Source organism: Lactuca saligna, chromosome 9 (genome assembly GCF_052625555.1).
Source record: "Lactuca saligna cultivar CGN05327 chromosome 9, ASM5262555v1, whole genome shotgun sequence".
In the NCBI taxonomy this organism is placed as follows: Eukaryota; Viridiplantae; Streptophyta; class Magnoliopsida; order Asterales; family Asteraceae; genus Lactuca; species Lactuca saligna.
The window spans coordinates 191,030,258-191,045,873 of NC_136425.1; the positions used below are offsets into that span (position 1 = coordinate 191,030,258).

The 15,616-nt window shown below is 36.1% G+C and overlaps 2 protein-coding genes across 2 annotated transcripts; both read right to left on the reverse strand.

Moving 5' to 3' along the window:
- Positions 1 to 2,406: 2,406 nt before the first annotated feature.
- LOC145017572 (protein GOS9-like) lies at positions 2,407 to 3,238 on the reverse strand. The gene is made up of 3 exons (XM_078975578.1): positions 3,187 to 3,238; positions 2,860 to 3,060; positions 2,407 to 2,755 (listed from the first exon to the last, which is right to left on the reverse strand). The coding sequence occupies exons 1-3, from the start codon at positions 3,187 to 3,189 to the stop codon at positions 2,519 to 2,521; spliced, it is 441 nt and encodes a 146-aa protein (XP_078831704.1). The 5' UTR covers positions 3,190 to 3,238; the 3' UTR covers positions 2,407 to 2,518.
- Positions 3,239 to 13,755: 10,517 nt separating this feature from the next.
- On the reverse strand, positions 13,756 to 14,744 carry LOC145014016 (protein GOS9-like). The gene is made up of 3 exons (XM_078972369.1): positions 14,671 to 14,744; positions 14,344 to 14,544; positions 13,756 to 14,239 (listed from the first exon to the last, which is right to left on the reverse strand). Exons 1-3 carry the CDS (start codon positions 14,734 to 14,736, stop codon positions 14,003 to 14,005), a joined length of 504 nt encoding a protein of 167 aa, XP_078828495.1. The 5' UTR covers positions 14,737 to 14,744; the 3' UTR covers positions 13,756 to 14,002.
- Positions 14,745 to 15,616: the final 872 nt, after the last annotated feature.

The following is a 15,616-nucleotide window of genomic DNA, read 5'->3' on the forward strand; positions in this document are numbered from 1 at the left end:
AAATCATATCAAAAATACCAGAGTCTAACTCCCAGGCTAAAACTATGGTGGGTGCCATGCCATCAACCTGAGCCCTTCCCCCTTGCTAGCATAAGTACCTGAAACCAAAACTGAAACTGTAAGCACGAAGCTTAGTGAGCTTCCCCAAACTACCACATACCATACAATAATATATAAAGCACCCAATGGGCCTTGCCCACTGCATCAGACCGAAGTCCGGAACTAACTATGGCCTCGCCCTCTACATCGGACCGGAGTTTGGAACTGGCTGGGGCCTTCCCCCTACATCGGACTGAAGTCCGAAACTGACTAAGGCCTCGACCTCTGCATCATACCGATGTTCGGAACTGACTGGGGGCCTTACCCCCTGCATCGGACCGAAGTCCGGAACTAACTGGGGCCTTGCCCCCTGCATCGGACCGAAGTCCGGAACTGACTGGATATAGCATAACATAAGAATAGCATATGACAATAACACATATATTGCATACTGCATCAGGCCGCAACCCGAAACACATAACACTTAGACATGCTTGAATCACAAAGACATCAAGCATACTGTACTACTTCTCGGGACCACCCCGACATCGGACCACCGTCCGGAACTACTACTATCTAAACGGGCCGACATTGTGGCCGTAGACCTGTTCCTACTAGAAGGAAACTCACCTCGTAAGGCTGACTACTGAAATGCTGATCGGGAACTGGCTGACTACTGCTCCGACAACTCCCCGGCTATAATTTCCATAAAGACACTTAGTCATACACACTGATACTAATCTTAGGGTAAAGTGACTATTTTACCCCTGGCCAAAGTCATCATCCTAGTCAAAGTCAACTGCCAATTGATCTGATTCGCCGAGTTGGGACGCCAACTCGCCGATTCCCTATCCTTTCTTCTATTCCCCAACCCAACTCTACTCATCGAGTTTAGCAAAGACTCGGCGAGTTCTCCTTCTATAATAACATCGAGTCAACCTTCATCTGACTCGCCGAGTTGTATGAAAAACTTGTTGAGTCCTCCTTCATCATATGAACACTTCCAGTCTACGACTCGCCGAGTTGTATGAACAACTCATCAAGTCTGTTCTTGTGGGTAAGAAGATTGCCTTGGACTCGCCGAGTGTGTTCTTACACTCGTCGAGTACCATGGTTTCCAGATTATGGCTAAATCTTAAAACGTCGAAACACTCCTTGGGACCTTTCAAACCTATGCTAACACTCAACTAGGCTCCTTTGAACCACAACAGATTGGGGACTCAAGCCCCAGACTCGCCGAATTCCAAGAACAACTCGTCGAATCGCCTATTGTCCAAGTTTATAACTCGATTTCTGATGTACAACTCTCATCCAAAAGGTAGATCTGGGCTTCTAAGGTTGATCTAAAACGTAAAGTTATGAACTTTACGTGCATGCATGGAAGTATAAGCTTAAAGGACCCAAAAAAAGGTCAAAAGAAGTGCATGGGCTAATATGGCCATAGAGCTTGCATATTTATGCCATGAACTTGGTTCTAGAGTCTAGATCCGAAGGTGAATCGACTTGGGACGTCTAAGTCTTAAGGATCAAGCTTATTGACCCCAAAACTCCATAAAGGGGCAAAGGAGAAAATCTATAAAACCACAAGTCAAGTTTTGAGCCTGATTACCTGAAAGTGAAGAGAAACTGATGTTGCTCCTGGATCTAGTCCTTCTCCCTTGATCCTTCTTCCAACTCTTCTACTAGATACACAATGCACCAAAAACCCTCTAAGTCACTAAGAAAGCTCAAGATTGCCAAAAGAGAATTAGGGTTTCGAAAGTAATGCTCTGAAGGTGATGGAGGCTGGACCTGAAGCTCATAATGTTTTTTAAACAGGGTGCAAACGCTTTAATTAGGGTTTCATCCGATGTAGTATTGTGAAATTCATCATTATTTACCGTATAATAAATTCTCTAGTATTGTGAAAGAACACCTATATATATATATATACATATATATATATATATATATATATATATATATATATATATATATATATATATATATATATATATATATATATATAATGGTTGACAAAAGAAAACATGGGTTTTGATGTCCTGAAGCCTTGTTTGGACTATGAAGATGTTTCCTATTATTTAATTTTCTTACATATATAAGAAGAAATACGGCGAGTCAAAATATATACAGTTCTTCCCGAAACAAATGCTCATTATGTGTACAAGATTGTAGAGTGATCAACCATGCACCAAAAAAAAAAAAAATCCAAATTCATAGTGGACGCGCACATTAGCAAACAGCCTAACTGAAAATATCCCATTAGAAGTGTTTGAGAGTACATGATCAAGACACCTAGTGCACAAGGGTGCTTATTGTAATTATATTTAGGAAACAAGATACGATCTTAAAACACAAAGCAATTATACGAGTTGAACATCAAAACAGGATAACACAACAATTTCACAAACACATCTCTCAGGCTTCTTTATTTTGACAAGGTTATCACGTCGAACACCATGTATGCAGGCTGCAAATACTAATAGGGATGAAGAATGACACTGAAAGAGTCGAGGTAATCCCCGTAGTTTCCGCTGAATCCACCAAAGCTACCCTTAGCGACTGGAAGCGAGAAACTAGTCCCCTGGGTTGTGCCATATGGCCCATACTTCTTTTTGTTGGTTAGGAAAGACAATGACGTAATCACAGTGTAGCCGGCATATACTCCCACAGTTCCGGTAATCCCGATGAGATTCTCATCATCAGCAAATGTAAACTGAAGATAAACCCGAATAGATGATAAATGATGTATGATAAAACTAGAATACAAGTGCAGTACATGTTTAGGTAACAGATGTAATGAAAGCTCACTATATATACCGTATGAGGTGAACCACCATCACCACCATATGTTTCAGAATGGTGTTTGACATTATCACGATCCTTGTAAGTGAACCTGATTGAATCTACACAGCCTGAGGCACTGATACGGATCTCGCAAATTCTGCCATCAGGGATGAATGTCCAGGGATTAACTCCACCCTTACCTCCCCACGGTCCAACCTGTACGCCATTGCCTGCCTGCAGCATATAGGGCCGAAATAAAATATAACTAAAAAGTGGAGAAATCTTAGCAATCAACAGATGAAGTACACCAGGTTAACCATAAACCCAGCCTTCTCAAATACAGATGGTGAAAGAGTATACCATTTCTGATCTGAATGTATTTTCAAAGGAAAAGATGAAAGTTGTGGAAAGTAATAAATTGTACATATAGTCCCATGCATTAAGAGAATGACTATTTATAGACATGATCAGGTAGCGGTTTTAAAGTTAAATGGGGTAAGATAAAATGTCTGGTCTTCATGTAATCAAAAAACAAAAGTTTAAATTAATTTACCATGATTGGTAAATGTAATTATCTAGTAAAAGATAGTGGTAGAAGATGTTCGGTTGTAGTAATTTAAGGATGATTATTAGTTTCACATGTCAATGTACGGTATTAACTTTTTTAGCATATGTTAGGTAGCAATTCAACAAGATGACATAGATGCTTCTGTCATCAATTTTTCAAACGCTTCCAACAGAGACATTTATTCTAACAACCAGGTTTTTGAACACATGTTTGGAGGTTTTTGAGCACATGTGTGGGATCTTTCTATTTCAATTTTGTACCAATTTTCAGTTGGGCCGGCAAAAATGGTTTATAGAACCGGGTTTTTATTTAGGCAAGGCTGTAGGCTTATATGAAAATTGTGATAGAACCCGGTTAACGAACCGGATCATATAACTAATTAAAAAAAAGCGGTGTCTTATAAGGTTTGTAAAATACGACTTCTTTTATAAACAACCGGGACCTATAATATTTAGAAAACCAGGTTCATTTACATATATCAAGCCATGTTCCGTCGCAGGTACATGGTCATGATCCTTTGAGGTACAAACTATAAATATATATACTAGCTAGTTTCAAGATAATCAACCACACCGAGTACTGTGTTTGCTGAATTAACAAAAAACACAAACAATGTACAATAAGAATTGTTGTAAGTTTGCACATGCTAAATAACCAACCATAATAGACATAGATAAAAATAAATATCAAAGAAATAACATATTCGTGCCAAAAAAAATTGTTATTTTGGAAATTTTCACTACATAACACTTGGATAAAAGTTACAGGAAAAAATCCATGATCCTATTGTCGATGTATTGTCCCAAAGATCGAGTATAGCAGTTGTATCCTTTATCCTTTGTTGTCACTAAAAACAAACACAATTTCCATCTTTATATGATACTTCAATTTAAACAATTTCAAGAACATGGTACTCTTCTACTACATGTAATTAAATCATAATGGAATGTTAAAGCGATGTCAAATGATATGAAAATGGTTGTCAAGGTGGTGGATGCAAAGCAAGCAAAATATCAACAAACAATCATTAAACTAAAATAGTAGGATGTTGGAAATATAAATAGCTCACAATACACGCATTTTTAGAAGACCATGTCAACGATATAGTTATTCAGAAACACTCTATCCACATAGCAACAATTGAAACCCACATATTTTTCTTAAAATCATTGTTGTCATTCCAAAGGTTACTAGTCTATATGAAAATTAAAATTAAAATTATTGGTAGACAAAACAGAGAGCTAATTGCAATAAGACAATGAAAATATATTTAAAAAGTACTTACTCTACATGTGAATCCAAATTTTCTGGTCATCACAAAATCAAACATCCTTCACATTTAGTAGTGCACACTCTTTGAAATGTAGATTTGTTTGCTTTACTAAAATTGTAATATAAACTGAACATTAATTAGATAAAGGAAACTACAATATCTATTTGTTTGGAAATATAATGAGATTGTTACAACTAGCATTTTTAGCTAAGAAATTTTATTCTCATGTAAACATCATCCATTGTAAGGATTGTACTCTAAATGAATATCATACTCTATGTTCACTCAATATATTGTTGGATTAATGTCTATGCCCATAACTATTTTGGTATGTACTTGACTCGATTATGAGCATGGTCCTTTTGGGTTGCCTTCACCATATTAATATGTAGGAAGAATCAAGGAGAGAAAGGTTTAATTATGATTTATTAATATATTATGAGGATAATATATTAAAGGAGAAATCATATTGTTTAATTAATATTAGTCAAGAATTAAGTTGTTGCTAAAAGAGATTAATTAAACTTAGGGGACTGGAACTGTAATTATAAGATAATTGCAATTGGGCTATGGATCACCTTAGAATAATAGGTTGGACGAATTCTATCGGGGAGCCCATTAGAAATCCTCCAAGGCATGTTCCAGAAGGGGTCAATGGGTTGCTTAGGGCTTAAGCAGTCAAATTAGGGTTTCTTTGTTTGATAACCCTAATAGTGTCACACCCCCGAACCAGACGGCGGAAACGTCCGAGGGCTGTTGTGACTCAATTGAATACCATTACATTGAATATACATGAAACATAACATCAATCATTACCATGCATTGAGATAGTACAACTAATAGAGTTTACACTTAGTACATTGTTTCAAACATTACATCCCCAAAAGTAAATTGTTCGATAATAGTTAAACAAACAACAAGTCGTCACTAATTACATTTTTCCCTTGGTTTACCTGTTACCTAAGAATACAAGCGTTTTGAAAAACGTCAACATATGAAATGTTGGTGAGTTCATAAGTAATGTTTGAAATAAAACGTTTTGAATTGTTTTGAAAACCACCAGAAAATCCGATATTTTCTGAAAAGAGTATCGTATAAAAAGTGTGAAGATCCGTAAGTATGCTTGTTTGTTTCTATATATAAAAAAATTTGGTTGTACTTGGTATGCATCTCGTAGTTGTATATATTGAAAAACCCTAGGAAAACCCGATGTTTTCCTAATTCTCTGAAATACGCTTTTTGTGTGGTGTTGTATCGTTGCGACATGTGAAGTCAATGATTCCATGTGACATTGAATTAAATGTGCATTGTGAATTGTTATAAACACACGTTAATAGAAACGACTAGTTTACAACCATACTAACGATCCCTTAGACGTCGTCCGTACTATTCACTTAATCCAACCACCCTGACTTCTTGTAGCCCCCTAACCGAGAAGAAAAGAGGGCACGAAGACCTCAATAATTCCATAAGTCGTTCAAGGCTATAGTGAATGCGAAGGGCCCTTGGCCTGTCCCGCATTTTTGAAAATTCTCGACTTTACTAGCTGTACCAAAGGACCCTTGGGGCCCAATAGTCTAGAAGCCATTCAAAGTCCTTTTACATGGAGTTAGGTCATGTAAGGCCAACAATCATGTAAGTAAGTTGTCTTCGGGCCTAAAGATCAGGTCATTGGGCTAGCTAGGCCCAACAAGCAAGATTTGACACTTTTGGGCCCAAAGATGGTGTATCGACGTCTGTGTATTCCCACGCATGTATTTACTTCCCAAAATTTCCGCGTATGTATTGAATATCATCGTGTTAGTAGTTTCGGATTCGCTATTGATTCGAGACCGCATCAATTCGTTTAGTCGGTGTTGATGGTGTATTAGGTTTTTGTCGGTAGTGGCGGTATCAGTGTTTTATCTCAACGGATTTATTGTTTAACTTTGGAGTTTTTCTGTTTGCAGCCCCTTTCTTTTATGAGTTTACACTTTTAACCCTTTAAATAAAAGAATTTCCAATTTAGTCCTTAGACCATTTTTCTTAACATTTTAATATCAAAACTTGTTAAAAATGGTATTTTTCAGCTCATATTTATTTAAAAACAGCTTTAGTCCCTTAAAATGAAGTTTTCTCGGTTAAATCCTCATTTTTCGCAACTTTTACACTTTTGGCCCAAAATATAATTTTTTTTTTTGCATCTTTAGTCATTTTTAAATATGAAAAGTGTTTTTAACCCTTGAAATGGACTTGGAGCACTAGTAGTCCCCTGTGTTACAGAAAAATACATTTTCAGCCCTTCAAATTTGAAAATCTCGCATATTGGGCCTTATTGGGCCGAAAATCCATTTTTTGGCCCATTATGCTTAATATTTTGCATTTTAACCCCTCAAAAGAATATATTTCCAGAAAATACCTTATTGAAACTGTTTTGGCATATTTCAACCATTAGAATTGCTAGTTTGTCATTTTGGGCCCTTATGTTTTATATTTTTGACATTTTGAGTCCAAAAATGGGTTTTTGGCCCAAAGAAGTTCATATTAACCATCTTGGTTATTTTTCTAGAAATGATTTATATGTATTAATATAATTTATTCTAATATCATATAACTTGATGCAAATCTTGGTTTTAAGGGCTTTTTGACTAGATCCAACATCACAATCACATAAAAACACAAATATAAACATAGAAATCACACAAAGCATACATATACACATAGATCTACACATTTTCTTGTATCCCCCCCCCCCACCATAAAACTTGTAAAACCAAAAAGTAGGGAGTATGAAGCTCACCTTTGGGTGTGGTTTCGGTTTTGGAGAAGAGATGGAAGAAAATGAGATGATTTTCGGCCTAAGCAACCTTACCTTGGAAGATCACGAGTTTGGGAGCTTCTAAGGTGCAAGATCATGATTTCTTATGAGTTAAGAAGAGATGTTTGATAAATCAAGGAACTTAGATCGTAGATTTACTTATAAACTTACCTTAGATGATGATTCTTGTGGAAAATCTCTTTGGAATGCTCTTAAGTCTCGAAAATTTGGTGAAGAGAGGTGAGGGTGTTCCTTGAGGGAGTTTGATAAACAAAAGTGATTGAAGTGTGTGTGTGGGTGAACTCTCGGCCGAGAACAAGGAGAAGAAGAGAGAGGGAGTTGAGGTGACACTTCTAGATGCATGTTGGTCCATGCATGGAGGCATGTGAGGTATAAGTGAGGTGGCACTTCTCAAGTTAACTCTTCACCCTTGGATTTGGGCTTTAGGCCGAGATTTTGAAAGAAAAAGGAGAGTATTGGGCTTTAATGCCCCTAAGCCCATATTAGAGTTAGGTTGGGATGATTTTTAGCCCTATAAAATATAAGTGTGATTTTTATGCTTTATTAGGCTAGATTAGGGTAATTATGGTCCATAATAGTTCATAATATTTAATTTATTTCATTATAGGCCCAATATGGCCCAAAACGTTGAAACAAATGAAAGTGGGTCCAATTAGATCCGATTTAAAGGTTCTAAGCCCATGATAGTCAAATTGGAAGCTTATTGGTCCATTGGGCCCAATAAGGAAGTCCTAGTCCAAAATGGACCTAAACAAGAACTTCTAGGGTTTCCAATTGCTTGTTGACTATTTGTAGTGCTTTTATGAAGTGTTTGATTGAAAATTTGTTGCCATGAAGTAAGCATCTTACATGCTCTTAAGTTTTTGATTCAACATTTTACTTGAATGTTGTGATTACAAGACACAAAATTTCTAGTTGTGACAAATAGCCTAAGTATATAAGGAACCCTTAGGCACCAAAAACATGGCTAACACTTGGATTAGGGTTTCCAACCGTTTTTGGTGCCTCCTCTCTCCCCCCTCTTTATTCTTGTTGCTTAGTGGTGTTTGTGACTCCATTAGAGGTGCAGCATTTGAGGCACTAAGCTTTCTGAAGCCAAGGATTGATTGTTATTACTATATAACAATCAAAGGTAAGATCTAAACCCTATTTTGTGTTAATATGATTAATTGTGTGCTAGATCTAGGGTTTATAGCTTTGGATATTTAATTGCATGTTCATTAGACAAACTAGATCCAAAAGCTATTAGGGTTTGCAAGTACACCATAGGAATGATGTATTGCTCAAAACTCATCAGTTGTATCAAAGCCTAGGGCTGTCTATTAGTGAATTTGATGCTTATTTGAATGAAAAATCAAAATTTTTGACTTTTTGGGGCTGGACTCGCCGAGTCCATGACTGAACTTGCCGAGTCCACTGGGTACTCGACGAGTCAGTGAGTCTGACAGCTATATTTTGCGATTTTCATGCCTTTTTTCTTGTGGGATAATTACCAAAACGTTTTTTATTGATAAAAATCGGATTTATATGATACTGGGTGATTATCTTGCCAAAATAAAAGATATCTTCATATTAATTGAATAATTACTTCCTTATATGATTAAATTTAATTATTTGAATTATTTAGTGAATTATCTTGCAAGAAATTGAACTAGGTCAAAATTAGATAACCACAAATTAATTGTTAATTGCCTTATTTGAATTTTTGATCCGGAATGTTCTTGAAAAAGTTTCAAATTACTCCCTTTAGGTTTTATAGTTTAAACTTGAACTTAAAAGTTTTGTTTTTGAAATTTAAATAAGTTAAACCCTAATGTTTTGAAAAGTTTCAAAACTTGCCCTCAAGTTTTGGATTTTAAAATTTAATTGAAATTCTTAATTTGAAATTGTAAATTCTAAAACCCAAGTATTTTGAAAAGTTCAAATTACACCCTTATGGTTTTATTAATTAATTAAGGTGTATAATTAAAAGAGATTTAATAAACCCATAAAGTTTTGGTTTATATTTAATTAAATTAAAAATACAATTTATTAAATTTGACCACCTAGTATTTTAAAAAGTGTAAAATACACCATAGACTATATATGTATGAGTAAAAAGTCAGTCTCACCGTTAGTAGGTCTCATTCACGAAGCTGATCTATAAGGGGTGTTTAAGGAAATTGCCTACAAAATGATGATTGAATGAGTATCCACTCTTACCCACCGCATTCTTGACTAGTGGATGGTCGTTAGCCAAACGAGTAGGATAGAACGAAACCTTCCATTATAAGTATAATGAAGTGCAAAGTAACTAAATGTTTTTCAAATTCCCAAATCATAGTTACTTTAGGCAAAATTTGAAATTGTATGCTAATCCATGGAATGACACTTTACACCTTTGCCGAGACGTTAGTGGAGCGTGTGTGGTTAACCGACACACTAATTTGGGATTGGCATTGGTAGCGAAGGGTGACTCGATGTTTGACATAGATCAATGAAGTGTGCGTGGCTAACCGGCACATTGATTAGGTGATAGTAGCATTGAGTGCACCACGTAGATTCGTATGGTTATTCACACCTTGTTTGTGATCCTTGGCATCCCAGTCGCAAACTTGAAGGGTATAATTGAGATTAAACATGACATTGAAAAGTTTAATGAATCTCAAAAGATCTAGGAGTTTCAATTCATTTAAAACTTAAACTTCATTTTTGTTTTTCATGGTGGAAATTGGTAAATCGTCATTTACCTACATTCAAATATTCTGCAACTAGATTACGGCATCCCTCTTCTAGGTTGTAGAGTATTGTGATGGATCCTAGCCTTGATGTTTCATTTTGGGTGTTACATCAAGGATTCTTATCAACTAAGTTGAATTTTCTCCCGTTTTGTAGATGTCTGAATCTTACAATCGTCTTCCCAAATCCTTTGGAACAAGCTTTCCAAATGAAGATGACGTTTTGAGATACGATCAAGGAAATGAGAGTCATGCTTCACTTCCTCCACCTCCTCCAATTTTTCTACCTGGCCCACAATTTCAAAGGCTTGAAAAGTTCAAGCTCACTCAATCCCTTTTGGCAAGTAAACACGAAGATAGGAAACCTGTGTGTGCACACGTTTTAGAGATAAAGTCACACATTGATAGGTTAAGGATGTTGGGTGTCAATATCGCAGAGATGTTGGCTGTTGACTGGGTTCTTCAGTCGCTTCCTGATTCGTATAGTGAGTTCGTAAGAGAGTACTATATGATGTTCACGACGTGACCCTCATTGATTTGTCCTATTTGCTTATTGTTGTTGAATCAACGATTATTTGGCTCAATGGTCAAGCAAACTTGATTGGTCGATCAAACTCCCATACTTCGTTGGACTCTGGCAACATTGAAAGTCCAGAAAGGACTGAGCATGAGATTGTCCCATGTAATGTGCCAAGGGAGTCCATTTGCTTTTATTGCCAAGAGAAGGGGCATTGGAGACGAAGCTGCCCTGTTTACCTGAGAGATCTAAGAGATGGGAGAGTCAAGATGTATGGCTCTATTTCAAGTAAAATCCATTAACTAACTCTATAAGTTCCTATTTTTGATTCTTAATACATGATGTGATAAGATTACATTTTGATGTTTTGCAGGATCGAAGAAAAGAAAGGAAGCTTAAGGAAGAAGCATGTTGACTCTGATCACGAAGAAATGGATTTCGATCGCATGGATTCAAAGATCGGATTTTTGAGCTGCTACTTTAGAGTTAGGGTAGATTGCTAAGATATATGTAATAGCATAGTTTTTCAGTTGAATTGCATTGTAAGGACAAGTTTTTACGCAATAAAATAAATTTTGATTTTATCTTATTTATTTATCCTTGCAATGGCATGTATGAAAAATTGATGTTTGAAGGTTTCTATTATTAGCAATAATAGATTTGATTCTTAATTATATTATTTGTGGAAATATCGAGAATTTGCCAAATAGGGAGAGTTTCTCATCACCCAAGTTTCAATTAGACAGAAACTTGGAATCATACAACTTGGTTGTGTGATGAATGAGAAACTTTATAATTGGAAATTCAAGACTAATTCATTGACAAAGGGTTAAGTGAAGGACTAGGAGATCGAGTTCACAATGTTGTGCATCAATCAAGTCCACCACAAGAGTGATAAAGATATTCGTCATGATTTACTAAAGTTTAGTAGATATGATTATACTTATAAGATTAAGTGTAACTCTGAGTTAATTGAAAAGATTTCAATGAATGGCAGAACGAATAAGAAGAATCAAGAAGGTAGAAAGATAAAATCATACTTTTTTTTCTATTATAGCAACCTAACTTCTTTTGATTTTTTTCATACATGCTAATTACATATATAATTTCAAAACTCATACATTACATATATAAATATATATTTTTTTTCAATTTTTTCCACATATTACATACATAAATACATACATTATATATACAAATACACATAAACATATTTTCTACACATACTCATTATAACATCATACTTTTTTTTCTATTATAGCAACCTAATTTTTTTCATTTTTTTCATACATACAAATTACACATTCACATTCACAAATAAAACACATACAAATAACATACACATACAAAAAAAATACTAATGTAAAAACACACAAATGCATAATACACATATAAACACATTCTATTTATAAAATGAAAGATGAAAAGGAACCTGTGATAGTGTAATTTCAAAATTTTCCGGCAAAAATTCCACAGATCCGGCAACAACACAACCTTAAATTAAAAGGTTAAACTAAGTAAATAAACATCAAAACATAAGAAGAATCGGAAATAGGAAAGAATTTCGACCTTAAATAGGTAAAAATTCCGGAATTGAAGTATGATCGTCTCATCTTGGTCGTCGGTAATGAAAGTCTAGGTCGCCGGTATTGGTAGCAATGGAGGTTTGGACGGCGGTGGTTTGTGCAACGGATGTTTCGACGGCGGCGACTGTGGTGTAAGAAAGACCGGCGATGGAGAGGATGAGAGAAAAGGCAGACAGAATACGCAGGAAAGAGCGAACAGAAGAGTTATTTGCGCGGACTTTTAGCAGCGACGCCTATATTAGCGGCGACGAATGGGTATTGGCGGCGACAAATGGGTATTAGTGGCGATAAGCCTGGAGGGAAAAGTCAGTGCCTTTTTTCACACCGTTATAACTGTTCGATTGAATACAGATTGAACGGATAGGGTTCATTTGACGCGGATCACTACTGTTGAGTATTAGTGGCGACAGCTTTAGCGGCGACAGTGGGTATTAGTGGCGACATGTAACGCGTCATTTACATGTCACCACTAATGCCTAGTGTCGCTGCTAAAGCCGTCGCCGCTAATACCCACATTTCTTGTAGCGACGCCTATATTAGCGGCGACGAATGGGTATTGGCGGCGACAAATGGGTATTAGTGGCGATAAGCCTGGAGGGAAAAGTCAGTGCCTTTTTTCACGCCGTTATAACCGTTCGATTGAATACAGATTGAACGGATAGGGTTCATTGACGCGGATCACTACTGTTGAGTATTAGTGGCGACAGCTTTAGCGGCGACAGTGAGTATTAGCGGCGACATGTAACGCGTCATTTACATGTCACCACTAATGCCTAGTGTCGCTGCTAAAGCCGTCGCCGCTAATACCCACATTTCTTGTAGTGATATTTAATGGTAGCAAAATTTATATTATTTACAGTATAATCAATTATCTAGTATTGTGAAGGAACACCTATCAATTTAAGTCTTATTTGGTGTAATGTTTGAAGAAAGAAAACATGCGTTTTGATGTCCTGATCACCTGTTTGCACTATGAAGATGTTTCCTATTATTAAATTTTCTTAGATATATAAGAAGAAATACGATGAGTCAAAATGTATACAGTTCTTGTTGGAGATAAGGATAAAGTTCCAATGATTCAAAAGAAGAAGATAAATAACAAACTTTGACTTATATTATTGATATATATGAAATGTATTTCAACAGATACAAACTGATACGTATGACCCCTTTTTATAGTATGACACCAGGGGTGATATCAAACCAAACATTACAACGTTTCACACAACCATCACAATGGTTTATGAAACGTTAACATAAGTGCCATATTTAACATTAACTAACTAACACATAGTAACAGATACTAACCTTTTAACATAAATTAACTAATAATCTAGATTAATTCCTGAAAGTTCTTCCCCAAACAAATGCTCATCATGTGTACAAGATTGTAGAGTGATCAACCATAGACTGAAGAAAACAAAAACCAAATTCATAGTGGACGCGCACATTAGCAAACAGCCAAACTGAAAATATCCCATTAGAAGTGTTTGAGAGTACATGATCAAGACACCTAGTGCACAAGGGTGCTTATTGTAATTATATTTAGGAAACAAGATACGATCTTAAAACACAAAGCAATTATACGAGTTGAACATCAAAACAGGATAACACATCAATTTCACAAACACATCTCTCAGGCTTCTTTATTTTGACAAGGTTACCACGTCGAACACCATGTATGCAGGCTGCAAATACTAATAGGGATGAAGAATGACACTGAAAGAGTCGAGGTAATCCCCGTAGTTTCCGCTGAATCCACCAAAGCTACCCTTAGCGACTGGAAGCGAGAAACTAGTCCCCTGGGTTGTGCCATATGGCCCATACTTCTTTTTGTTGGTTAGGAAAGACAATGACGTAATCACAGTGTAGCCGGCATATACTCCCACAGTTCCGGTAATCCCGATGAGATTCTCATCATCAGCAAATGTAAACTGAAGATAAACCCGAATAGATGATAAATGATGTATGATAAAACTAGAATACAAGTGCAGTACATGTTTAGGTAACAGATGTAATGAAAGCTCACTATATATACCGTATGAGGTGAACCACCATCACCACCATATGTTTCAGAATGGTGTTTGACATTATCACGATCCTTGTAAGTGAACCTGATTGAATCTACACAGCCTGAGGCACTGATACGGATCTCGCAAATTCTGCCATCAGGGATGAATGTCCAGGGATTAACTCCACCCTTACCTCCCCACGGTCCAACCTGTACGCCATTGCCTGCCTGCAGCATATAGGGCCGAAATAAAATATAACTAAAAAGTGGAGAAATCTTAGCAATCAACAGATGAAGTACACCAGGTTAACCATAAACCCAGCATTTCAAAATATATATGGTGAAAGAGTATACCATGTTTGATCTGAATGTATTCTGAAAGGAAAAGATGAAAGTCGTGGAAAGTAATAAATTGTACATATAGTCCCATGCATTAAGAGAATGACTATTTATAGACCTGGTCAGGTAGGGTTTTTAAAGTATAATGGATTAAGATAAGATGTGTGGTCTTCCTATAATGAAAACATAAAAGTTTATATTGATTTACTATGATTTGGTAAATGTAATTATTTAGTAAAAGATGTCGGTAGAAGATGTTAGGGTGTAGTAATTTAAGGATGAACAGTAGTTTTACATATGTCAATGTGCGGTATTAATTTTTAGAGCACATGCATGTTAGGTAGTAATTCAATAAGATGACGATAGATGCTTCTGACATCAAATTTTCAAAGGCTTCCATCATAGACATTTATTCTAACAACCAAGTTTTTGAACACACGTTTGGAGGTTTTTGAGCACATGTGGGTGATCTTTCTATTTAAATTTTGTACTAATCATTTTTTCTGCATTTCTAGTTTGAGCATCAAATTGTGTCCCTCTTCTTGTACTTTGAAATCTACAAGTAACTTGATCTGAAACCCACCCATTTAATTATCATATCTTGTCGTGTCAACAAGTGTATTTTTGTGTTGTGTTCATGTCGGAGTTACAGTTTAGTGTTTAGATCTTTAAATATGTCTATAGATTGAAAGAGTAGGAGTTAGAGAGGTTGAAAAGTAAAAGGGAAAAATAGGAAGACTAGTAGTTTGGGGGTATTGGGGTGAATATCACGATAAATTTAGAGGAGGAAAGTCACATTGAAATGGAAATGGGTGAGTAAGATTGTGGAGTAGGGATGAGCATGGGTCGGTTTTTTGCTAAAACCAAACCAAACCGTAGAAATTCGGTTTTTTGGTTTTTAAAACCATATAGGTTCGGTTTTTGCATGGGTCGGTTTTTCGGTTTTCCGGGTTGAGTTTAT

Bases quoted from the DNA above. Each gene is read 5' to 3' on its own strand.
- LOC145017572 (XM_078975578.1), bottom strand. The intron at 2,756-2,859 runs GTATATATAGTG...GTTTATCTTCAG, and splicing joins ATGGTGGTTCACCTCATACG to TTTACATTTGCTGATGATGA.
- LOC145014016 (XM_078972369.1), bottom strand. From the start codon at position 14,736: ATGTACAATTTATTACTTTCCACGACTTTCATCTTTTCCTTTCAGAAT. The intron at 14,545-14,670 runs GTATACTCTTTC...TATATGCTGCAG, and splicing joins ATACATTCAGATCAAACATG to GCAGGCAATGGCGTACAGGT. The intron at 14,240-14,343 runs GTATATATAGTG...GTTTATCTTCAG, and splicing joins ATGGTGGTTCACCTCATACG to TTTACATTTGCTGATGATGA.